At 40.5% G+C, this 26,347-nt stretch overlaps 1 protein-coding gene across 1 annotated transcript in view; it reads left to right on the top strand.

Annotated features, from left to right (window-relative positions):
- The window catches only part of ccnc (cyclin C), a 31,096-nt gene extending 10,711 nt beyond the window's left edge, over positions 1 to 20,385 (top strand). The window contains exons 7-12 of the mRNA XM_063004518.1: positions 2,131 to 2,166; positions 3,901 to 3,992; positions 4,232 to 4,299; positions 14,606 to 14,685; positions 15,518 to 15,636; positions 19,329 to 20,385. Coding sequence (XP_062860588.1) covers positions 2,131 to 2,166; positions 3,901 to 3,992; positions 4,232 to 4,299; positions 14,606 to 14,685; positions 15,518 to 15,636; positions 19,329 to 19,383 — 450 coding nt within the window. The 3' untranslated portion in view covers positions 19,384 to 20,385. The remainder of the gene's footprint in view (positions 1 to 2,130; positions 2,167 to 3,900; positions 3,993 to 4,231; positions 4,300 to 14,605; positions 14,686 to 15,517; positions 15,637 to 19,328) is intronic.
- Positions 20,386 to 26,347: the final 5,962 nt, after the last annotated feature.

Below are 26,347 nucleotides of genomic sequence, written 5' to 3'. Positions count from 1 at the left end.
CATTGGTTTTGTATCAAAATGATTTTTAAATTCATGTAAATTTTTAATCCTCTTAGTTCATTAGTCAATGATAAATTGGTACATTGTGGAAAGGTTACAGAGACTCCATGCTTCCTGTCCAGCTCAAACAGCCGTGCCGCTCCCATTTGTGTGCATGCTGAAGCACACTTTAGTCATGTAGCATTCGTCACTGTTTCTGCCATCCTTAATGACATTCTTCCAAACGCCCTGGCGTCAAAGTGTCATCACTGTGGCAAAGTGGCATGCTGCCCTGGGAAATTAGACTAGGAATGGTTCCTCTTCCACACACTGGTGTTAAGTGCTTTCTGAAAAGCAGTAAGGGTTATTGTTTGAACAAATTCAAAAAGAGGATCTCAATCATAGGAAGCTGTCAGCAAGCAAATATAATTGCAATGACAAATCAATAAGTGGCATTTTTCTGATATCTTCTGCAAGCTACACTGCAAATAATATACCTAAATACAAACCACATTTCAAATGGGACATTTTGTAAAATACAGTACTAACAAGAGACTTTGATGTATTAATTCTCAGGAACCTTTTTTAACTGACAAAAGTACAAAAAAATTATACCAACTTAATTGTATTTTATAAATATAAACACATTTCAAATGTAATGTTTACAAATGTTGGGCCTGCTTTAAAAAGAGCTGACACACCTCCTCTGGTGAAGCTGGCTTAGCCATGGTGTTTCTATCATAACGACCAAAAAGTCCCGCAACACTAGCCGAGTTCCCAGAATAAAAGTGTGTTGGCATCTGTGCCAGCAGAAAACCGGATTGGAGTGAGTCCGGCATCACTGTATATAAACATTTTTTTTATTTACTGCTTGCAACATGTTAATTCAGTCTTTGGTTTATTAATTCTCAGGAACCTTTATTTAACTGACAAAATTACAAAAACATTACCTTTAATGTTTTGGCTGACCAACTTGATTGTATTTTGTAAATATAAACACACAATAAATTTAATGTCTTCAACTTAGTCAAAAAAGTTGGAAAAGGGGCAAAATAAGAGTTAAAACATTCCCCAGTAAACAGGTGAATTGATGATGGATAATGATGTCATTATTGGGTATGGAAAAGCTCAGTCTTTGCAGTCACAGATGGGTAGTGGCTTACCACTTTGTGCCAAACTTTGTGGGGGAATCGTCTACTGTACATGATATTGTGAACAGATTTATGAAAAGCTGAAAAATCTCTGTTCTTGGGAAAGGCTGGAAATAACTGTTGAATGTGCTTGACCTTTGAGTTCTTAGACAGCAATGAATGAGAAACCATCATGCTACTGTGGAGGTGGGTCAGTGATAATGTGAGGATCATTTTCTGCTGTGGCAAATTAGAATCCTGACCATGTGACTGGATTTATGGATTTACATAAATGCCAAAGCATTTTGAGAAGGAATGTTAGGCCGCCTTTGGTGAAACTGAAGCATTGTCATAGTTGGACTTTCTAGCAGGACAATGATATGAAGCACACTTCCAAGTCAACCAACATTTGTCTAAAGAATCAGTCCTGGCATATTTTTGGGTTGCCTTCTCAGTCTTCAGATTTGAATTGGTGGGATGTTAGGAAAGCAGTTGCGACACTAAAGCCATAATCATCAATGAGATGGCAGCTTTAGATTAGAGGAATGGGTGATGATTCCACAAGATTCCATTGTTTATGAGCACTTACCAAAATTGCTTGTTAAAGGTTATCAAGACAAAAGGATCTACCACCAAATACTGAGACTGGGGATTGAATAACAGTACACAAAGACATTTGTCAAATAAACTAGATATTTTTTCCTTCTAACTCAAAATGATGTAAACTTAATTTGACATTCTATACACATCACCATAAAAACTTTAAGCCGAGAAGGGTCAAATATTTCCAATTGCTCCTGCAGCTCAGAAATCAAGTGTTTTCAAAATAACAGTGTGTCTATTCAGTGTTAAAGTTTATTGCAAAACTGTGTATTGGCACATGCCATTAGATAAATTGTGCTCATCGAAAAATACAAAATGAATAATGTATGCCCTATCAGATCGGGGTTATCTAAAACCATTTTTCATTTATATTTCACTTCCAAAACCATACTTAAATGTTGTTCTTTTTATATTTTAGATATTGGAGTGTGAGTTCTATCTTCTGGAGCTCATGGTAAGTGTTTCTCTACTGCCATGTCTCTCAATGCTAAAAGTTGAATAAGTGCACTTAAATGCACACAATCAGACTACGCTACTAAAATCTGAAGTAATGTGAAATTGTTTAATGTTCATTTCACAAATCAACTATTTCTAAGTTCTACCATTATTGTTTCACTTTGTTATACAGTGGATACAAAACATCTACACACCCATGTTATAATGCTTGGTTTTTGTGATGTACAAAATGACACCAAAACAACCTGAAACACCCATAAACTAATATTTATCTTTGATTTTATGACAGCAGGAGTCTGCCAGCATAGCACATTTAAACTTGGCAGTCTTTGCCCACTTGTCCTTGCAAAAGCACTTCAAATCTGTCATATTGTGAGGGCATCTCCTGTGCACAGCCCTCTATAGGTCACTCCACAGATTTTCAATTGAATTCAGGTTTGGGCTCTGTGTCATCCCAAAACCTTGAACGTCTTCTGGTGAGGCCATTCTTTTTTTTATGTGGAAGTACGTTTTAGGTCATTGTCAGGCTGAAAGGTCTTTAGCGTCTTAGCAGATGCCTAAAGGTTTTGTGCCAAACTTGACTGATATTTGGAACTGTTAATAATACCCTCCTTGACTAAATCCCCATTAATAGCTAATGAATAAAATAATTCCTGCCAGCACCACCATACTCCACTGTGGGTATGTTGTTCTTTAGGTGATGCACCGTGTTGTTTTTGCACCAAACATACCTTTTGGAATTATGACCAAAAAGTTTAACCTTGGTCTCATTAGACCATAACATTTTTTCCCTCATGACTTGATGTAGGTTTTTGCTAAATGTAGCCAGGCTTGGATATTTTACTCCACCACCAAGTCATATGAAGAACACGGGAGATTGTTGTCACATGTAGCACACAACAAATACTGTAATGTTGCTGAAGGCCTCTTGACAGCCTTTTTTTCTTGTCTTTTTTTTATCAATTTTTTTTATCCAGGGGCGCCCAGTCATTTTGCTGTAAGATACATTTAAGTAAATGTCAGAAAATCCTACTAGAACAGCAGAAATTTATGTAGTAAAGTAAGAGAGTAGTAGAGTAATCCGAGTGTAAATGTGATTGGTTCATTGTGAACACAGCCACATTCCCAATTGTAAGAGGGTGTGCACACTTATGCAACTACATTTTTCTTATTTATTTTGGTTTATTTTATTTATTGTTTATTTTTTTTATTTAAATCTGAAATGATTTATCTTGGTCTGATTTTTACATCATGAAAATCTGGAATTTTTACAGGGGTCTGTAGACTTTACATCCACTGTAATGACATATACACTGATTAGCTGAAAAAATAGTACCACCCCCTCACCCCTTACAAATGTGCATGGCAATGCCTTTTTTCAAAACTGTTGTACATTTTATGGTCAGCATGGTGGCATTTACATTAAATTTTTTGGCATTTAGCAGACGCTTTTATTTAAAACAGCTTACAATTATGCCTGAATACAAATTAAGGGTTAAGGGCCTTACTCAGGGGTCCAACAGTGCCAACTTGGCGATGGTGGGACTTGAACTGGCGACCTTCTGATTACTAGTCCATTACCTTAATCACTCAGCCACCACTGCCCAGTGAAATAAAGCTTTAGAGATTCAACAAATTGGATTTGTAATTATTGCATTTCACAAATTGTCCCAACTTTTGTTGATTTGGAGTTTGTAAATGTCATGAATTGAATTCTGTTGGTGTTTTTCAGGATTGCTGTTTGATTGTATACCATCCATATAGACCTTTATTGCAGTATGTACAGGACATGGGTCAAGAAGACATGCTTCTTCCACTAGCTTGGTAAGAAATGTGTGTATATGAGACTGTGGGTAGAGTTGTGTGAACAACAAATGATTAAATACTGTGTCACACTGTGGTTCTGTTTTTGGCTAATTACTTTTAATTACTTTAATTACTTACTACATGGGAAAATGTATTTAACCTTAGGCCAAACTCCAGTGTTTTCATTTATATTGATAATGTAATATGATAAACAATAATGGGATTATGCAGCACCTTGTCTCTTTCTGCCTCTGCAGGAGAATAGTGAATGACACATACAGGACAGACCTGTGTCTGCTCTACCCACCCTTCATGATAGCTCTTGGTAACTACCACCTTTTTAGTATTACTATTACCTTCTTATTTTACACATGCTTTTAATTTTAATGTCTTGGCTTTGATCAAGCCACAGAAAGCATCAACAGTACCCCTGTATGTCATTTAACATTTTTAATCAGCCAACTTTACTAGATTTTATAAAGCTAAACAACAGACCTCTGTAGAACTGTAGGACTTCTTACACAATTATAGCTTTTAAACCAAGCACGAAAAAGTAAACTTCTAAATTGCCAATGATTTTCTGAAATTGTATACCCCTCATAGGACAATGCTCCATGGACATTTGTTTAATTTTTTGTAGTAAATAAAAAATTATGTTTGTCTTAAACAGCATGTGGCCAAAACAACCGTGTTTCAAATGAGTCCATTCTCTTTATTAATATGTGCAGTTTGTTTGGTAGTCTCTGTAACAAAAGAGGCAACAGTGAGTTCAGAATGTACTGAGACCCCTTGACATAGTTTGAAAGGCACAGACCATGAAGTCAAGTCAAGTCAAGTCAAGTCAACTTTATTTATATAGCGCTTTTTACAATATACATTGTCTCAAAGCAACTTTACAAAATCCAGGACCAACAGATACAAAAACCCCTGTTGAGCAAGCCGAGGGCGACTGTGGCAAGGAAAAACTCCCTGAAAATTACAGGAAGAAACCTTGAGAGGAACCAGACTCAACAGGGCCCATCCTTCTTGGGTGGTCTGGAGGATACTTTAAATAAATACACGATTTACACAAATCATACAAACACAGAATTGAATGATCTAAAAGTCATACAGTGGTAATAAATAGATAAATAAACAATTAAATAATAATAGAGTTGTTATCCGCTCTAGTCTTCAATAAAGTCTGTAGTGATTTCTTGTCGTTGCAATTACTCCAGACCCGTCACATCTGACAGGAGCAGCATCGTTGTCCCGGCAGTCTCGACTTTAATCCTTAACCTCGGCGGGTAAACAGGTTTCCATCAGAATGCCCTCGGGGTAAAACAACAGAGAATGTAGTTAATAATGTACAATGCTAGTTGACAAACAGTTTTACAGAGAGTTTTAGACTCCGGCAGCCCTAATTATTACAGCATAACTAAAAGGGAGAGCGAGCAGGTAACAAGGTCATGAAGGCTTTCACAGGACATCAGCGCCCACCTCTCCTACCCAAACCAGAGTGATTGGACAAGAGAGGCAGAACGACAGCGACCCAACATCCCTGATCACCACAAGTTTCTATGACCAAGAACCCCCAAGCTCTGCGCCTTTGTCTATACTAATCAAAAGCCTGAGAAAATAAATATGTTTTCAGTTTAGACTTAAACATTGAGACTGTGTCCGAATACCGAACAGAGGCAGGAAGATTATTCCAAAGTTGTGGAGCTTTGTAAGAAAATGCTCTTCCACCAGCTTTGGTCTTTTTAATTTTAGGAACTATAAGTAACCCTGCATCTTGTGAACAAAGTGGACGTGCTGGGTTGTAGTAATTAATAAGCTCACTCAGATACTGTGGAGCCAGACCATGTAGCGCTTTATAGGTTAGTAAAAGTATTTTGTAATCAATGCGAAATTTAACTGGCAGCCAGTGTAGAGATGATAGAACAGGAGTGATATGATCAAATTTTTTAGTTCTAGTTAGCACTCGAGCTGCTGCATTTTGAACTAACTGGAGTTTGTTTAAGGATCTACCAGAGCATCCAGTTAGAAGAGCATTACAATAATCTAACCGAGAAGTTATAAACGCATGGATCAGTTTTTCGGCGTCATTAACAGATAGTATATTTCTTATTTTAGAGATATTACGCAAATGATAGAAAGCAACTCTAGTAATATTATTAATGTGTGTATCAAATGAGAGATCTGAATCTATTGTGACACCTAAGTTTTTTACATCTGGGCTGGGAGTAACAGAGAACGTGTTTAAGTTTAGCACCAGGTTAGACAACTTGTCTCTTGCAGCTTTAGAGCCAACAAGTAAAACCTCAGTTTTATCTGAATTAAGTAAAAGAAAATTACACGACATCCAGTTTTTTATGTCGTTTACACAATCTTCTATCTTACTGATTGTGTCAGTATCATTTGGTTTGGCTGATATATACAGCTGTGTGTCATCTGCATAGCAGTGAAAGTTTATGCCATGTTTATGAATAATTTCACCTAGTGGAAGCATATAGAGTGTAAATAATAGCGGTCCAAGTACCGACCCCTGTGGAACACCACACTTTACTTTTGTAGTTTCTGAGCATTTATTATTTACATAAACGAATTGAGAGCGGTCAGTCAAATATGATTGAAACCAAGAGAGTGCGAGTCCTTTAACACCTACTGTATTTTCTAGCCTCTCCAGTAAAATGTTATGATCGACCGTATCAAACGCTGCACTAAGATCTAATAGAACAAGAAAAGAGACACATCCATTATCAGAAGACATTAACAACTCGTTAACTACTCTAATTAATGCGGTTTCGGTACTATGATTGGGTCTAAATCCTGATTGAAATTTTTCATGAATACAATTTTCATTCAAATAAGAACATAGCTGTTTGGAAACGACTTTTTCTAATATCTTTGAGACAAAAGGAAGGTTTGAAATTGGCCTATAATTAGATAAAACATGTGGATCAAGATTAGGTTTTTTAATCAGAGGTTTAATAACAGCACTTTTAAACAATTTAGGTACATACCCAAGGCTAAGGGATGCATTGATTAATGTAAGCAGGGGCTCTACAATAGCTGGGAGTAAATCTTTAAGTAAACGAGTTGGAACAGGATCGAGTATACACGATGATGACTTCGATGATTTAATCAACACAGTTAGTTCATTTTGGGAGATTGGATTAAAGGAATTTAGTTGGATTAACTCGTTACTATTATCACCAATGCTGCTCGGAGTGAGTCCATACTTAACATTGGCAAGTGACACACTCTGACTCTGAAGTCGTATTTTTTCTATCTTGTCATTAAAGAATTTTAAAAAATCATCACTGGTACAGTCAGGCGGTATATTAGATTCAGTTTCATTAACGTTTTTAGTTAATTTGGACACTGTCTCAAAAAGGAATCTAGGATTGTTTTTATTTTTCTCTATTAGGGATGAATAATATACAGATTTAGCTTTTATAAGTGCATGTTTATACTCAGTTAGAGCATCTTTCCAAGCAATCTTATACACCTCCAGTGTAGTGTGACGCCACTTACGTTCTAATTTCCGTGCTGCTTGTTTAAGTGCGCATGTGTGGTCATTGTACCATGGAGCAAGTTTTTTCTCCCTAATCAGTTTAGTTTTGAGTGGGGCTACGTTATCTAAGGTTGTGCGCAGTACGGTCTCTAGGTTTTGAGTTGCCTGATCTAGTTCTTTAGGTTCTGATGCTGATATATTTGGTAATTCTGGTAGGCAGTTTATGAACGCTGCTGCAGTTGCAGATGTAATAGTGCGCTTACATTTAAAACGATTTGGTTGCTGTATATTATTGGACAGGGACACTTCATATATTAGTAGGGAGTGATCAGAGATTAAGTCATTCTGTGGTATAATTTCCAGGTTGTCTATGTTTATACCATAAGTAAGTATTAAATCTAAGGTATGTTTACAGCGGTGAGTGGGTCCTGTTACATTTTGGGTGATGCCTAAGGATTCTAAAATAGAATCAAACGCAATTTTGAGTGGATTACACTTATCCTCATAATGAATATTAAAGTCACCAACAATTAAAGCTTTCTTAGTTGATAAAACTAATTTAGAAAGAAAATCGGCAAATTCGTTAAGAAATTCTGAGTAAGGACCAGGGGGTCGATAAACAGTAACCAGTTTAAACATACTATTTTTATCAGATGAACATTTATTGGTTATGTCAGAGATAAGAACTTCAAACGAGTTTGTTATGGGAGTTGATTTTACAGTAAGACCTATGTCTTTATCATAAATTGCGGCTATTCCTCCACCACGACCGCTAAGACGTGGCTTATGTTCATAACTGTAACCCGGAGGAGATGCTTCATTTAAACCTAGATACTCATCAGGTCTAGCCCAGGTCTCGGTTAAACACAGGGCACTAAGACTATTATCTGTAATTATTTCATTTACAATTACTGTTTTGCATGCAAGTGACCTGATGTTTAGAAGTCCTAACTTTAGTTTAACTTTACTAGGGTTTTCATGATGCTCATTTAGATTAATTTTAATTAAGTTATTATGACATACTTTTTGATTTTGTTTTGGCTTACACCTGCCACGGTAAACAGACACAGTCTCAATGGTTTGTGACCTAAGGATTCCGGGTGACGTCCGATGGCGACTCGCAGACAGTCGGTTAGGCCTGTTAGTCTGCTGCCTGGTCTTGGCTCTGGATAGTCATTTACCTCTATCTGCCGCTACACTAACGCGGTGGTAAAGCCTGTCACCTATGCTGCAAGAAATGCGAGCAGCACCCTCCCACGTGGGGTGGACACCATCCCGCTTCAAAAGACCAGGCCTTCCCTCAAAGGTGGACCAGTTATCTACAAAATCAATGCAGTTTTCTGAGCACCATTTAGACATCCAGCGGTTCAGCGACAACAACCTGCTGTAGGTTTCGCCACTGGGTCGAATCGGTAAGGGGCCAGAGCACACTACTGCCTCAGACATCGACCTAGCTAACTCACACACCTCTTTAACATTACTCTTAGTAACCTCAGACTGCCGTAAACGAACATCATTAGTGCCGACGTGGATAACAATCTTCGAAAATCTACGATTAGCATTAGCCAGCACTTTCAGATTTGCTCTGATGTCAGGCGCCCTGGCCCCCGGAATACAAGTGACTATGGTTGCTGGTGTCTCTATGGGGGTTGCAATACGCACGTGTCGGAGCTGAGAATCTCCTATAACCAGAGCACTTACATTAACAGGCTTCTCAGCGGGTGGCTCACTGAGTGGGGAAAACCTGTTGGACACGTGCAACTGAGATGGTCGGTGCTTTTCCCTACGACTATGTCGCCGAGACGTCACCCAGTCGCCCCGCTGTGAGGGCTCTAATGCCGGAGTCTGGGGTTCTGTACCTGAACTGCTGGCATTCGGGGCTGCTACAGCTGAATCTAAGTCCTCACTAGTAGTAGTCTGTTCTAACGCCCGAATGCGCCCTTCTAACACTGAGATCTTCTCCGTTAGACTAACCACTAATCTACACTTATCACATGTAAAGTTATCACTAAACACTGAGAAGGAATAACTGAACATATTACACTCGGAACATGGATACAAAGCTCCTGCTGGGGCCATAGTAACAAAGTAATATACTTAGCTTTACAAGATGAGTTGGAGATGATGTTTATGTTGGATTCACCGGCGCTTCTGCTGGTAGTCACAGAAGAACGGCTTTAATTCCGGATGAAACAGGCGATGATGAGCTGGAATACAAAAACCACCAAGCAAAGCAACACAAATGCGCTTCGTTCGGACAAAAGCGGCTGTAATTCTAAAGGAAAACGGTGTTATGCGCTGGTGTACAAAACAAATAAACGCGCTTCCTACGAACAGAAACGGTTATAACTCCCCACAAAACAGAGGTGTTTTAAGAGCTGAAATACAGAACACAACCAAACACAAACGTGCTTCGTGCGGACCGAAAACGGTTTTAATTCTGGATAATTATGATGTTTATGCGCTGAAGTACAAAAACAAACAAAACCGGCTTCGTTCGGATGCCGGTAGCAGAAGTTTCCTAGTTTCCAACACAGCACGAATTTACGTTAGTAAACACAAGCGCTTTTTTACGATAAACAAAATAAAACTAAATCAACAACACACGGAAGATTAACGTATAAATTATATGTTTAAAACATACGTATATAAAAAGTTATTTAGCTAAAGGCTACAAACAAACAACTAGGCTAGCGTCTCAGCGTGCGTACCACCGGAAGTGGTGTGTGTGTGACATGAAGTCCATGGATCTGTCTGGTAATCTCTGCAAACAAATGTGGCAAGGATTTTGAGTGATCCCAAGACTACAGTGGCCTCCGTATCTTTCAAATGGAAGAAGTTTGGCACAACTTTGAATCTTCTTAAAGTTGTCTGGCCAAAATTGGCATCAGGGAAAGAACGGCCTTTGTCAGGGAGGAAAGGTAGAACCCAACAGTCTTTCTAAAAGAGCTGCAAAAGTACTGTGCAGAAATTGGAGAACTTGTTGGATGAGCAACCATAAAAGGCATATACAGTGTATCACAAAAGTGAGTACACCCCTCACATTTCTGCAAATATTTCATTATATCTTTTCATGGGACAACACTATAGACATGAAACTTGTATATAACTTAGAGTAGTCAGTGTACAACTTGTATAGCAGTGTAGATTTACTGTCTTTTGAAAATAACTCAACACACAGCCATTAATGTCTAAATGGCTGGCAACATAAGTGAGTACACCCCACAGTGAACATGTCCAAATTGTGCCCAAATGTGTCGTTGTCCCTCCCTGGTGTCGTGTGTCAAGGTCCCAGGTGTAAATGGGGAGCAGGGCTGTTAAATTTGGTGTTTTGGGTACAATTCTCTCATACTGGCCACTGGATATTCAACATGGCACCTCATGGCAAAGAACTCTCTGAGGATGTGAGAAATAGAATTGTTGCTCTCCACAAAGATGGCCTGGGCTATAAGAAGATTGCTAACACCCTGAAACTGAGCTACAGCATGGTGGCCAAGGTCACACTGCGGTTTTCCAGGACAGGTTCCACTCGGAACAGGCTTCGCCAGGGTCGACCAAAGAAGTCGAGTCCACGTGTTCGGCGTCATATCCAGAGGTTGGCTTTAAAAAATAGACACATAAGTGCTGCCAGCATTGCTGCAGAGGTTGAAGACATGGGAGGTCAGCCTGTCAGTGCTCAGACCATACGCCGCACACTGCATCAACTCGGTCTGCATGGTCGTCATCCCAGAAGGAAGCTGACGCACAAGAAAGCCCGCAAACAGTTTGCTGAAGACAAGCAGTCCAAGAACATGGATTACTGGAATGCCCTGTGGTCTGACGAGACCAAGATAAACTTGTTTGGCTCAGATGGTGTCCAGCATGTGTGGCGGCGCCCTGGTGAGAAGTACCAAGACAACTGTATCTTGCCTACAGTCAAGCATGGTGGTGGTAGCATCATGGTCTTGGGCTGCATGAGTGTTGCTGGCACTGGGGAGCTGCGGTTCATTGAGGGAAACATGAATTCCAACATGTACTGTGACATTCTGAAACAGAGCATGATCCCCTCCCTTCGAAAACTGGGCCTCATGGCAGTTTTCCAACAGGATAACGACCCCAAACACAACCTCCAAGATGACAACTGCCTTGCTGAGGAAGCTGAAGGTAAAGGTGATGGACTAAACCCAATTGAGCACCTGTGGCGCATCCTCAAGTGGAAGGTGGAGGAGTTCAAGGTGTCTAACATCCACCAGCTCCGTGATGTCATCATGGAGGAGTGGAAGAGGATTCCAGTAGCAACCTGTGCAGCTCTGGTGAATTCCATGCCCAGGAGGGTTAAGGCAGTGCTGGATAATAATGGTGGTCACACAAAATATTGACACTTTGGGCACAATTTGGACATGTTCACTGTGGGGTGTACTCACTTATGTTGCCAGCCATTTAGACATTAATGGCTGTGTGTTGAGTTATTTTCAGAAGACAGTAAATCTACACTGCTATACAAGTTGTACACTGACTACTCTAAGTTATATCCAAGTTTCATGTCTATAGTGTTGTCCCATGAAAAGATATAATAAAATATTTGCAGAAATGTGAGGGGTGTACTCACTTTTGTGATACACTGTATATGACAGCCTTCTTTAAGGGCTCTGGCAAGGAAAATATTCTCTGGTCTGATAAGACATTAATTAAACTTCTTCAGCAGAACACCAAGCACTATATCTGGTGTAAAGTATTTACTATACATCACCTGGCTAATACCCTCCCTGCAGTAAAATATTGTGGTGGTAGCATCATGTTACGAGGGTGCTTCTCAGCCACAGTTACTGGTAGGAACTGAGAGGCTAATGAATGTCAGCAAATACATCCTTGAAGAAATCCTCCTTCACCGTGTACATAAACTCAGACTGTGGTGGCAGTTCACCATTTACCACAACAATGACCCAAAGCACACAGTCAAAACCGCACTGAAATGACTTTGAGGCAAATCTCTGAATGTCCTTGAGTGGCCCAGTCAAAGCCAAGACCTAAACCCTATCAAATCTCTGTGGGGAAACCTGAAAATGACCATTCACATACAGTGTATCACAAAAGTGAGTACACCCCTCACATTTCTGCAGATATTTAAGTATATCTTTTCATGGGACAACACTGACAAAATGACACTTTGACACAATGAAAAGTAGTCTGTGTGCAGCTTATATAACAGTGTAAATTTATTCTTCCCTCAAAATAACTCAAAATACAGCCATTAATGTCTAAACCATCGGCAACAAAAGTGAGTACACCCCTAAGAGACTACACCCCTAAATGTCCAAATTGAGCACTGCTTGTCATTTTCCCTCCAAAATGTCATGTGATTTGTTAGTGTTACTAGGTCTCAGGTGTGCATAGGGAGCAGGTGTGTTCAATTTAGTAGTACAGCTCTCACACTCTCTGATACTGGTCACTGAAAGTTCCAACATGGCACCTCATGGCAAAGAACTCTCTGAGGATCTTAAAAGACGAATTGTTGCGCTACATGAAGATGGCCAAGGCTACAAGAAGATTGCCAACACCCTGAAACTGAGCTGCAGCACAGTGGCCAAGATCATCCAGCGTTTTAAAAGAGCAGGGTCCACTCAGAACAGACCTCGTGTTGGTCGTCCAAAGAAGCTGAGTGCACGTGCTCAGCGTTACATCCAGCTGCTGTCTTTGAAAGATAGGCGCAGGAGTGCTGTCAGCATTGCTGCAGAGATTGAAAAGGTGGGGGGTCAGCCTGTCAGTGCTCAGACCATACGCCGCACACTACATCAAATTGGTCTGCATGGCTGTCACCCCAGAAGGAAGCCTCTTCTGAAGTCTCTACACAAGAAAGCCCGCAAACAGTTTGCTGAAGACATGTCAACAAAGGACATGGATTACTGGAACCATGTCCTATGGTTTGATGAGACCAAGATTAATTTGTTTGGTTCAGATGGTCTCAAGCATGTGTGGCGGCAATCAGGTGAGGAGTACAAAGATAAGTGTGTCATGCCTACAGTCAAGCATGGTGGTGGGAATGCCATGGTCTGGAGCTGCATGAGTGCAGCAGGTGTTGGGGAGATACATTTCATTGAGGGACACATTAACTCCAATATGTACTGTGAAATACTGAAGCAGAGCATGATCCCCTCCCTCCGGAAACTGGTTCGCAGGGCAGTGTTCCAGCATGATAATGACCCCAAACACACCTCTAAGACGACCACTGCTTTATTGAAGAGGCTGAGGGTAAAGGTGATGGACTGGCCAAGCATGTCTCCAGACCTAAACCCAATAGAACATCTTTGGGGCATCCTCAAGCGGAAGGTAGAGGAACGCAAAGTCTCGAATATCCGCCGGCTCCGTGATGTCGTCATGGAGGAGTGGAAAAGCATTCCAGTGGCAACCTGTGAAGCTCTGGTAAACTCCATGCCAAGGAGAGTTAAGGCAGTTCTGGGAAATAATGGTGGCCACACAAAATATTGACACTTCAGGAACTTTCACTAAGGGGTGTACTCACTTTTGTTGCCGGTGGTTTAGACATTAATGGCTGTATATTGAGTTATTTTGAGGGAAGAATAAATTTACACTGTTATATAAGCTGCACACAGACTACTTTTCATTGTGTCAAAGTGTCATTTTGTCAGTGTTGTCCCATGAAAAGATATACTTAAATATCTGCAGAAATGTGAGGGGTGTACTCACTTTTGTGATACACTGTACACTAGCCATCCAATCTGAAAGGGTATGAGAAGATCTGTCATGAAAAATGAGATAAACAGCCCAATTTAAATCTAAAACACAGTAATGTGTGCAAAATGTCAAGGGGTCTGAATTCAGTGCTCATGAAACACTGTTAAATGCAGTGTTTAAAGTATTGTACCCCTGTTTTAGCCTATTGTTTAGGAAAAAGTGTATCTTTTACTGCCTGTTTATGGTTGTTTGTTAGCTAAAAGTTTTTTTTAGCACTACTAAATTATGAATATTCTCATTTTTCTGAAGTTTAAGCAACTGTCTGAAGCACATAGTATAAACCAGCCCTGTCTTCTTTCTACGTATAGTTGATTGCTGCTTTTATCATGTGTTTGATGCTTTCAAGTAATCGTTCTCTTCTGTATTTCTCATTTTACATGATCTTTTATGTCTTCCTCAGCATGTTTGCATGTGGCATGTGTAGTGCAACAGAAGGATGCCCGGCAATGGTTTGCTGAGCTCTCAGTGGACATGGATAAGGTAGGAGCATGTTTTTTTCCCCTAATTTTCTCCCTAATCTAGCCGCATCCAATCACCCCGATTGCTTCCCCTCTACCAATACTACCCTCCACCGCTGACTGAGAAGTGCCGCAACTGACACACGCCCCCTCCGACACGTGTGCAGTACCAACTGCATCTTTTCACCTGCACGAGCCAAGTTCATATGCAGATCAGCTTTTGTGTACGGAGAGCCACACCCTGATCAACGCATTATTCCACGACTCTGTGCAGGCACTATTAATCAGCCAGCAGAGGTTGTAATTGTGTCAGTTATGAGGAGCCCTGGTCTGGCTTCCCACCCTGTATGAACAACAGCCACTTGCTGTTCATGTAGTCGCCCAGCCTGCCGGATGGCAGAGCTAAGATTAGAAACGATGTGTTCGAAAATTCACCTCCGGTGTGCTAGCATGTTTTACGCTGCACTACCTGAGCGCCATGTGATATTTTCTATTGATACACTTATAAACATTTGTGGATTAAGGATGCTAATAGTTGTAGTTCAGCAAGTGGAATTTTTTGCCCAGTCTTGATGCTAAACTTCAGCTTTTCATCGGTCAGACAATGAATGTGTCACACACATTCAGCAGTGGTTTCTGGCCTTTCTGGAAAATTATTTCTTTGTACTTTATATAAATGTTAAATAAAATGCACAAATCACAGATTCTTCTTCTAATGTATTACACCAAATGACCCAGCTTTTCTGGAAATGGAATTTGTACTTTGTGATTTCAAGCATGAATTTTACACAGTTGTTACTATCAACCACTTTTATGCTTTGATCCTATTTCTGTTCTTCTTTGTTTTTGAGTAGATCTTGGAGATAATTCGTGTAATTTTGAAGCTGTATGATCAGTGGAAGAACTTTGATGACAGGAAAGAAATGCCTGGTGTGCTTAACAAGGTGCCCAAACCCAAACCACCTCCTAACAGGTACGACAGAGCTAACCACTAATAATGACTACACTGTTATAGTAGGTAGAATGTCTCCTGGCATGAGTAGGCATGATAAGACTTTTTTTTGAAGATTACTTAAAACACTGTCATTGAATGCATTTGACTGCAAATGTAAATGTATGTGGTTACCACTATTGGGATATAATCCAAATACATAATGCATCATGACCCTTTCAGGTCTAAAAGGGGACAAGGGTTACTACTGAGCCTTTAAATTGTGTAGTTGCCAAGGCTGCTCTGTGTTTTTTCTCTGTAAGACACAGTACCTAAAATAAGCATTTTATTGTGTTTGTCACTTGACCATTAAATTTTTTTTTTTTTTTAATATTATTAGAAGGATATTTTGTTATTACTGCAATGTCACAATTTTTGAACACCAACAGAATATTGCTGATCTTAAAACTTACTGCTTGTCTGTATGACCTAAAGAAACCTAAACCCTAAGCTAAGCTAATAACATGGAACAAGACAGAATCACTAAACAAACATAAACAAAGCTAAACCAGAACTAAACTTAAGACAAACAGGAACAGAACTAAACAAGACATGAATAAGACAAAACAGGAACTAGACTAAGACGGGACTAAACAGAGCTAACAGAGCTGAACAAGGCTAAACAGAGCGAAACAGGGCTTATAAACAAAGGAAAGGAAAAAGCTAAAGCTAACAAACAGAGACAAAGGCTAAACAAGACTAACAAGACAAGGATTACATCTAAGTAAATTCAAGAAAACCAAACCAACAGAACAGAGTCACTACAAAAGGCATACCAGATCAAATCAATGTATTTAAAAGTATTATTAGAAGGATATTTTGTTATTACTGCAATGTCACAATTTTTAAACACCAACATAATATTGCTGATCTTAAAACTTACTGCTTGTCTGTATGACCTAAAGTTGGGTTACAGAATTATAAAACAATTGGGAGCTTGATAACAGCCCCTACTTTGCTTTTGCTTTTGCTGTGATGTGTTATATAAGCACCACCCAGGTGTGTTTAAGGTATGTTGCAATCATGGTGAAAAATATTATTATTGATTAATTGATTATTATGATTAATTCACTGCACTAAAAGGCAGTCGATAAAAGATTTACAAACCTTAAGACAAAAGGGGCGGACACACACGCAGAGACATTTTTAATACAAGTTTTAATAAAACACAAGACAGGGTAACACAAAACAGATTTAGACAAGACAAACTAACATGACCTATGCTAAAGCGAAACAAGGCTAAACAGAGCTAAACAGGGCTGATAAACAAAGGTAAGGGAAAAAGCTAAAGCTAACAAACAGAGACAAAGGCTAAACAAGACAGGATTAAATCTAAGTAAATTTAAGAAAACCAAACCAACAGAACAGTCACTACAAAAGGCATACCAGATCAAATCAAAATAGTCTCCACCAACAGCTCCCCTCTTGAATACCCTCAGAAGAGGGGCACCTGGGGCTAATTAGCAGAGGGGACCAATCATAAAAGGGGGGTGGCAGAGTGCCCCCAGAGAGAGGGTGTGGCACATAGGAGCTCCAGCAGGCTGGATTCGTGACACTGTGTAACTGGCATTACGGATACAAAGAAATACCAAGGCATTTCGAGGAGGAATTCTTCAGTGGTCTAATGAACTTTGGCAAGACAATAACTCCAAGCCCACCTACAAATCTACCAAAGCTTGGTTAAAAAATCAGTCCTGGAATATCCTAGAGTGGCCTTTTCATTCTCTAATTTAAAATCTCATAGAAAGTCTTTAGGATTTAAAGAAAGCTGTTGCAACACTAAAGTCATCAAACTATGAGCTAGAAGCTTTTTAAAAAGAGGAATGGGTGAAGATTCGACATGATAGGTGTCAGAAGCTTGTTGGCACTTACCGAAATTGCTTAATAGAGGTTATTTAACCCCCAGCTTCAGTACTTTGTGGCACATCCTTTTGCCCTAATAATAGTGCATATGGCATATAGTATTTGTCAAGAGAACTAAATGCTTTTTATTATGTATTAATAGAAAATGTATGACCTGTCATAGACTGCAAAGTCATGTACAGGTCCTTCTAAAAAAATTAGCATATTGTGATAAAGTTCATTATTTTCCATAATGTAATGATAAAAATTAAACTTTCATATATTTTAGATTCATTGCACACCAACTGAAATATTTCAGGTCTTTTATTGTTTTAATACTGATGATTTTGGCATACAGCTCATGAAAACCCAAAATTCCTATCTAAAAAAATTAGCATATTTCATCCGACCAATAAAAGAAAAGTGTTTTTAATACAAAAAAAGTCAACCTTCAAATAATTATGTTCAGTTATGCACTCAATACTTGGTCGGGAATCCTTTTGCAGAAATGACTGCTTCAATGCGGCGTGGCATGGAGGCAATCAGCCTGTGGCACTGCTGAGGTGTTATGGAGGCCCAGGATGCTTCGATAGCGGCCTTAAGCTCATCCAGAGTGTTGGGTCTTGTGTCTCTCAACTTTCTCTTCACAATATCCCACAGATTCTCTATGGGGTTCAGGTCAGGAGAGTTGGCAGGCCAATTGAGCACAGTAATACCATGGTCAGTAAACCATTCACCAGTGGTTTTGGCACTGTGAGCAGGTGCCAGGTCGTGCTGAAAAATGAAATCTTCATCTCCATAAAGCTTTTCAGCAGATGGAAGCATGAAGTGCTCCAAAATCTCCTGATAGCTAGCTGCATTGACCCTGCCCTTGATAAAACACAGTGGACCAACACCAGCAGCTGACATGGCACCCCAGACCATCACTGACTGTGGGTACTTGACACTGGACTTCAGGCATTTTGGCATTTCCTTCTCCCCAGTCTTCCTCCAGACTCTGGCACCTTGATTTCCGAAAACAGTACTTTGGACCACTGAGCAACAGTCCAGTGCTGCTTCTCTGTAGCCCAGGTCAGGCGCTTCTGCCGCTGTTTCTGGTTCAAAAGTGGCTTGACCTGGGGAATGCGGCACCTGTAGCCCATTTCCTGCACACGCCTGTGCACGGTGGCTCTGGATGTTTCTACTCCAGACTCAGTCCACTGCTTCCGCAGGTCCCCCAAGGTCTGGAATCGGCCCTTCTCCACAATCTTCCTCAGGGTCCGGTCACCTCTTCTCGTTGTGCAGCGTTTTCTGCCACACTTTTTCCTTCCCACAGACTTCCCACTGAGGTGCCTTGATACAGCACTCTGGGAACAGCCTATTCGTTCAGAAATTTCTTTCTGTGTCTTACCCTCTTGCTTGCGGGTGTCAATGATGGCCTTCTGGACAGCAGTCAGGTCGGCAGTCTTACCCATGATTGCAGTTTTGAGTAATGAACCAGGCTGGGAGTTTTTAAAAGCCTCAGGAATCTTTTGCAGGTGTTTAGAGTTAATTCGTTGATACAGATGATTAGGTTAATAGCTCGTTTAGAGAACCTTTTCATGATATGCTAATTTTTTGAGATAGGAATTTTGGGTTTTCATGAGCTGTATGCCAAAATCATCAGTATTAAAACAATAAAAGACCTGAAATATTTCAGTTGGTGTGCAATGAATCTAAAATATATGAAAGTTTAATTTTTATCATTACATTATGGAAAATAATGAACTTTATCACAATATGCTAATTTTTTGAGAAGGACCTGTATACATAAAAATGTATTTAACTTTTTTCCATACTTGCTCATTTTGCAGTGAGAATGACCAAAGCTCCAACGGGAATCAGAACAGCTCTTACAGCCAGTCCTAAAGCTCCATCTGGTGGAACAGTCGAGCCACATTTACGGAGGACGTTCAGACCAAACATCTGCATTAAGACACAGTGCAGGGTTCAGATAGTCACTGGTGGAAATACAATCAAGACTGGCATGTCTATAACATGGCTGTTACTTCTTCATACATTGGCTTCACATACTGGTCATGCACACCAGCACATCAGTAAAGTGTGTTTGACTGGCATTGTTGATTATCCTGACTTCCATGAGAATTCCATGAAGCAGGTGCTCTGTTAGAGGGGAAAAAAGAAAACTTGACCCCTTTTTTGGGTTTGGTAATAAAATGTCTGTGTTTGTATGTGCGCCTGTTGTTGACCACATCACAGTTTGCATTCCTCAGGGCAGGACGATGTGCTTTGTAAAAAGCTGTCTGTAAATGGAGTTGTAACTGGATGGTAACTTCATCAGACCTTGTACTGTGTCATTAAATCCTGACTGGATTGTACTCTTTTCTTTTCTTAAGATTGAGCGAAGGCACTGTGAATATGAACGCACAGGTCATGTTTTCTTTTTAATGTGTTTACCAATTTCTCCCAAAACTGCATTTGTAAATATGTGTTTGTGCTGGCAAATAACCAACCAGTTCTTTTAAGTTCACGTTGTCAATAATTTTATACTTTATTGCTTGTATTTGTTCATTTCAAATGTTTTGTTAATGACGCCGTATGGTTATTACGTTTCTCGTATCTAGTGTTTGAGTGTAGGGGATTTCTTTCTTTTGGAAAGCAAAAGTAAAGACAACTTTTTAAAGGGTCCTTGGCCACTTTTCTATGATTACAACATTGTTTTGAATAGTGTTATAGCCCCTTCTCAAGTTTTCTAGCTTTAATATATAATCTGGGAAATCCTGTATTTTAAACAGTGTTTTGGTTGGGAGAGTAAATTAATTGTAAATGCTTAAGTTGGTTAGTGAAGTAGGTTTTAATGTTTTTCTTTACTTTGGTGTCAGACTGAATGCCTTATTCAATAAAGCTGCTGGTTAAACACCTTTACCTTTTAGTGGTTTACACATTTTTTTTATTTATGCATTTTCTCCCCTTTTTCTCCCTTTTAGCACGTCCAATTGCCCGATTGCATCATGCTTCCTCTCCACCAATGCCAATCCCTGCTCTGATTGAGGAGAACGAAGCTAACCCATGCCCCCTCTGACACGTGGGCAGCAGGCCGTGTGCATCTTATCACCTACACTTTGACGAGTGCAGTGCAGCTCAGCACTGTGTACAGGAGAGACACACCCTGAGAGCACTCTTTTCTCATCTCTGTGCAGGTGCCATCAATCAGCCAGCAGAGGTCGTAATTGCACCAGCCATGAGCGAGAGAGAGACCCCATCCAGCTTAGTCCCGCCCATATCTGAACAACAGGCCAATCATTGTTCATGTGGCCGCTCAGCCTAGCTGACATGGCAGAGCTGAGATTCGATACGATGTATTTGAGATCCAGCTCTGGTTTCAGTGTGTGTTTTTACCGCTGCGCCACCTGAGCGGCCCGTAGTTTGAACTTATTTTAAGATGCAATATATAATCCGTATTGTAATACAATATGAACTAATAATTAATTTATTTTTTGACTAACTGCTTTATTCTGGTGTGTTCTGCACACACCCTGGGCAGTGCATCAGTCTATCGCAGGGCAACACACACTTATCCATCAACTCAAACTCACCTATGAGCAATTTCAGAGTAGCCTATCAACTTTTGCATGTTTTGAGGAGATGGGGAAAAGCCCTGTGGACACACAAAGTACATGCCAGACTGTTCAAACAATGTTTTCCTAACTCCACCAGCAGCACCATTAACGATAATGCTATACTAAAGTAATTTCACTTAAGTGGTGGCACCATGGCAATGTGTATAAAGTAGGGTTTTACATATTTAACAAATGCATCTATAACCACGCAACTATGCCATTGAACTTTAATAAATAAACAGCTACTTTTCAACTAGACTACTAACTACTAACAAATGCATTTATGATCATATAATCTTATTACTTTCAATTTAGCATTTAGCCCTAAATGATTACAACAACAAATAAAATAGTTCATCAGAAAGACTAGCGCACGCAGACTACAAAAGCCGAATCCTGGACATTTTTAGTAATTAAAAAATCCCGGCTGGACGCATTTTAGGTCTAAAAAGAGGACTTAGTCATGCTAAATTAAATCCAATAAAAAGAGGCACGGTGGCTCGGTGGGTAGCACTGTCGTCTACAGCAAGAAGGTCCTGGGTTCAAGCCCCAGGTGGAGCAGTCTGGGTCCTTTCTGTGGACTTTGCATGTTCTCCCCGTGTCTGCTTGGGTTTCCTCCGGGAGCTCCGGTTTCCTCCCATAGTCCAAGGACATGCAAGTGAGGTGTATTGGAGATACAAAATTGTCCATGACTGTGTAAAGACCTGAACTGATGAACCTTGTGCAATGTGTAACTACCGTTTCTGTCATGAATGTAACCAAAGTGTAAAACATGAAGTTAAAATCCTAATAAATGAATAAATGGCGCAGCATGATGGCATAGTGGGTAGAGCTGTCGCCTCATAGTGAAAAAGCCTTGGGTGGATTGCCCGTGTCAGGCGGCCAGGATTCTTTTTGTGTGGTGTTTGCATGTCATCTCTGTGTCTACGTGGGGTTTGTCTATCCTGTGATGGCCTGGCGACCTGTTGAGGGTGTTTCCTGCCTGAACAAAATAAAGCACTGCATGGTAAAACAATGCATGAATGTACTGAAAAAACTCAGCGTATACACTGCCTGGCCAAAGGAAAGGTCACACACTCTAATATTTGGTTGGACCGCCTTTAGCTTTGATTACGGCACGCATTCGCTGTGGCATCGTTTCCACAAGCTTCTGCAATGTCACAACATTTACTTCTGTCCAGAGTTGCATTAATTTTTCCCCAAGATCTTTGGACCACTGCGCAAAGTCTTCTCCAGCACATCCCAAAGATTATCAATGGGGTTCAGGTCTGGACTCTGTGGTGGCCAATCCATGTGTGAAAATGATGTCTCATGCTCCCTGAACCACTCTTTCACAATTTGAGCCCAATGAATCCTGGCATTGTCATCTTGGAATATGCCCGTTTTTTTCCCATTTGATGCAAAAAGCAGCGATTCCAGCTTTATTCCAGCTTTAATATTTAAGTTTGTGTTTATTTATTATTTTAGTTTGTGTAAAAGCTATTATGCGTGCCTTTTCTCAACTACACAGTGGGAGAAAATGTGTAGCAGTGGCAAGGCTTCAGTCACAGATTTTGGTGGTGACAGATTTCGGTGTAACACTGGTAAATTATTTTCTTTACCGTCCTATTACTTCTTTTATTGTCAACTTTTCACTTTTTTTCTCGATCCTCTTTAATCCTTTTTTTTATATCCAGTATTCCCCACTCTTCCATGGATGATTATTAACAGGCTTAGAACAAGGTTGAAAAACTAGTTGAAAAGTGTTCAGCTTGTCCACAGTTGTGACTTATTAAAGACTGAGATGAAACAACAACCTCACTTAAATTCAGCAAGCCTTACAGTGTTTTTATATCCTTCTCCTTATCTATGCGTTGACACTAGCTTGTTGATAAATAAGGCGCAAAGCCGCGTGGGAAAAGGATGGTAACGAATCGGTTCTTGTCGAACAACTCTTTTGAATCCAGTAAGAACGAATTCAAGCTTGTTTTAAAGGTGCATTGTTATTGAAATGCAGAGGTCCGCTACAACTGCAGTTATACAGTATTTGTTAGTTAAAAAAGAAAATGTAAAAATGGTTGGGTTATTATTTATTATTAAGGTAAAACTACCATATAGATGCACTTTGTTAAAAGGGTTGAGCAGTTTAAACATCTTAATGTTAGTGCTGGGAGAAGACTAAAGCAACAATATACAGTCAGCAGCATCATGTGATCAGAAAGTGTCCATATCATTTTGTGGTTAGTGTCAATGCAGTGCTGAAAATGATGTGTCATTTAGATAGTGTACAGTAAGTGGGGGTACTCAGGGGATCCCATTCGATTAGTGGATGGGGTTGAGGTTGTAGACAAGGTCTACAGAGCAACAAATGGGATACAGTCAGTAACTGTATACCTACAAACTGAATCTTAATGGTGCATGTAGCACATAACATGGTCATTAAATGTATGTTTTAGACAAATCAATCAGTACAAAATCTTTTTTTCATGCTTTATGGCAGTGTGGCACAGCAATCTAATGCACTACACTGGGCATCTCGGACCTGGATGTCTGTGACAGGATAAATTGGTTCATAAAAGTACCACTGGTAGTATTTGATGCTCTCCCATCGAACTGTTTTGTACTTGATAGTGTATATTAGGAAGGCTATGCAGGAACTGTACTTTACTAACTATACGTGATACACACTGTTTCGCAATTACAAGATGTATTTTTTCCAAAAATTCTGCATAAGGTACCAGAGGCCAGCCCAAAACCGCAAGCCTTAACAGCGTCATAACACAGAACTTGAACAGATAAGTACACTCAAAATATGCCAGCAAAGTGCATTCATAGCGTAACAGAGTTTACACTGTAGTGATCATGCATTCAGGTCTGTACCTTTCTCTTGGTGTATACACATATGCCTTAAAACTAATAATAAATCCCCTTTTAGACTTTTAAGTCCTTCCCTGTTTCTGTGTTGATCCAAAATTAACTATTATCAGCTGGGACTTCTTAACATTTGTATACATACACATTATATATAATGCAGTACATTGTTGACGCATACACTGATCAGCCATAACATTAAAATTACCTCCTAGTTTCTACACTCACTGTCCATTTTATCAGCTCCACTTACCATATAGAAGCACTTTGTAGTTCTACAATTACTGACTGTAGTCCATCTATTTCTCTACATACTTTTTAGCTGCTTTCACCCTGTTCCTCAATGGTCAGGACAATACGAATACGAATACGAATACGAATCCTTTATTGTCATTGCACATTGTACTTGTACACTTGCACAACGAAATTGGAATACAACCCCCCCCCCCTCTAGGTGCAAGACAAAAAACAGCAAACAATAAAAGTACTATATACAAATATGAATATAAAAATATAAAACAGTACTTAAACAAAACAGAAGCAGAACCGGAGCTATTGCACATGTCCTATTCAAATTAAATTAAATTAGAAGTTGCACATGTCCCATTTAAAGTGAAATAAGTGAAATTGCACAATACCCATTGAATGATGCATATTTGTGTTTAACAGGGCTATGGCACTGTTGTAAAAACTGTCTCTCAGTCTATTAGTCCTTGTTTTTATTTGCCTGTACCGTCTACCCGAGGGCAGCAGTTCGAACAGTCGGTACCCTGGGTGTGTGCTGTCTTTTTTAATTTTGTGTGCCCTCCTGAGACAGCGGGTGCTGTAGAACTCCTTTAGTGATGGGAGAGGGTGCCCAATGATTTTCTGGGCGGTGTTGATGACCCTCTGTATGGCCTTCTTGTGTGCAGTAGTACAGCTGGAGAACCACACAGAGACGCAATAGGTCAGCACACTCTCCACGGAGCAGCGGTAGAAAGCAGTCAGCAGTTCTTTCCTCAGGTTGAGCCTCCTGAGGATCCTCAGAAAGTGGAGGCGCTGCTGGACCCTCTTCTCTACCGCCGAGGTGTTAGAGCTCCATTGGAGGTCTGCGTCCATATGCACCCCCAGAAACATGAAGCTGGGTACCCTCTCCACACACTCCCCGTTAATCCAAATTGGTTGCAGATCAGACTTCCTCCTCCTGAAGTCTACAATCAGTTCTTTGGTCTTGGAGGTGTTGATGACCAAGTTGTTATCTGCACACCACCCCACTAGCCTTTGGACCTCCTCCTTATATGCCGTTTCATCGCCATTAGAGATAAGCCCGACCAGGGTGGTGTCATCTGCAAACTTAATTGTGACGTTGTCTGGATGGCTACTGACACAGTCGTACGTGTACAGGGTATAGAGTAGTGGACTCAGCACACGGCCCTGTGGAGACCCAGTGTTGAGTCTGAGGGCTGTGGAGAGATGTGAGCCGACTCTAACTCTCTGTGTACGGTCTGAGAGGAAGTCTCTAATCCAGCAGCAGATGTTGGTTGAAAGTCCAATGTCCATTAACTTAAAAGTTAGTTTTTCCAGGAGTATGGTATTAAAAGCCGAACTAAAGTCGACAAAGAGCAGCCTGGCATAGCGTCCCTGCAGTTCCAGGTGAGAGATGGGGGTGTGGAGCGCTTATACTATGGCATCCTCTGTAGATCGGTTAGCTCTGTATGCGAACTGAAATGGGTCGAGGGTGGGTGGGAGGCAGGACATGATGTGACGTTTCACCAGTTTTTCGAAGCACTTCATGACAATCGGTGTCAGAGCGACTGGTCGGTAGTCATTGAGGCTGCTGATGCTGGTCTTTTTCGGCAGTGGTATGATTGTGGCCGCTTTCAGACATGGTGGGATGAAGGACTGGGAAAGTGAAGCATTGAAGATCTTTGTAAAAATCCCAGCTAACTGATCTGCACACTCTTTTCACACACTGCAAGCACTGCAGTGACAATGACATGGTGGTGGTGTGTTAGTGTGTGTTGTGCAGAGTGGATCAGACACAGCAGCGCTGCTGGAGTTTTTAAATACCGTGTCCACTCGCTGTCCACTCTATTAGACACTCCTACCTAGGATTTTATCGTCATGTTTTACACTTTGGTCACATTCATGACAGGAACGGTAGTCACTCATTACACAAGATTCATCAGTTCACACAAGGTTATATCGAACACAGTCATGGACAGTTTAGTATCTACAATTCACCTCACTTGCATGTCTTTGCACTGTGGGAGGAAACCGGAGCACCCGCAGTAAACCCACGCAGACACGGGGAGAACATGCAAACTCCACACAGAAAGGACCCGGGCCGCCCCACCTGGGGATCGAACCCAGGACTTCTTGCTGTGATGCGACAGTGCTACCCACTTAGCCACCGTGCCGCC

Source organism: Trichomycterus rosablanca, chromosome 1 (assembly GCF_030014385.1).
Source record: "Trichomycterus rosablanca isolate fTriRos1 chromosome 1, fTriRos1.hap1, whole genome shotgun sequence".
Lineage (NCBI taxonomy): Eukaryota > Metazoa > Chordata > Actinopteri > Siluriformes > Trichomycteridae > Trichomycterus > Trichomycterus rosablanca.
Note: the sequence above shows the minus strand (reverse complement) of the source record. Positions and strands in the feature narration are given on the sequence as shown.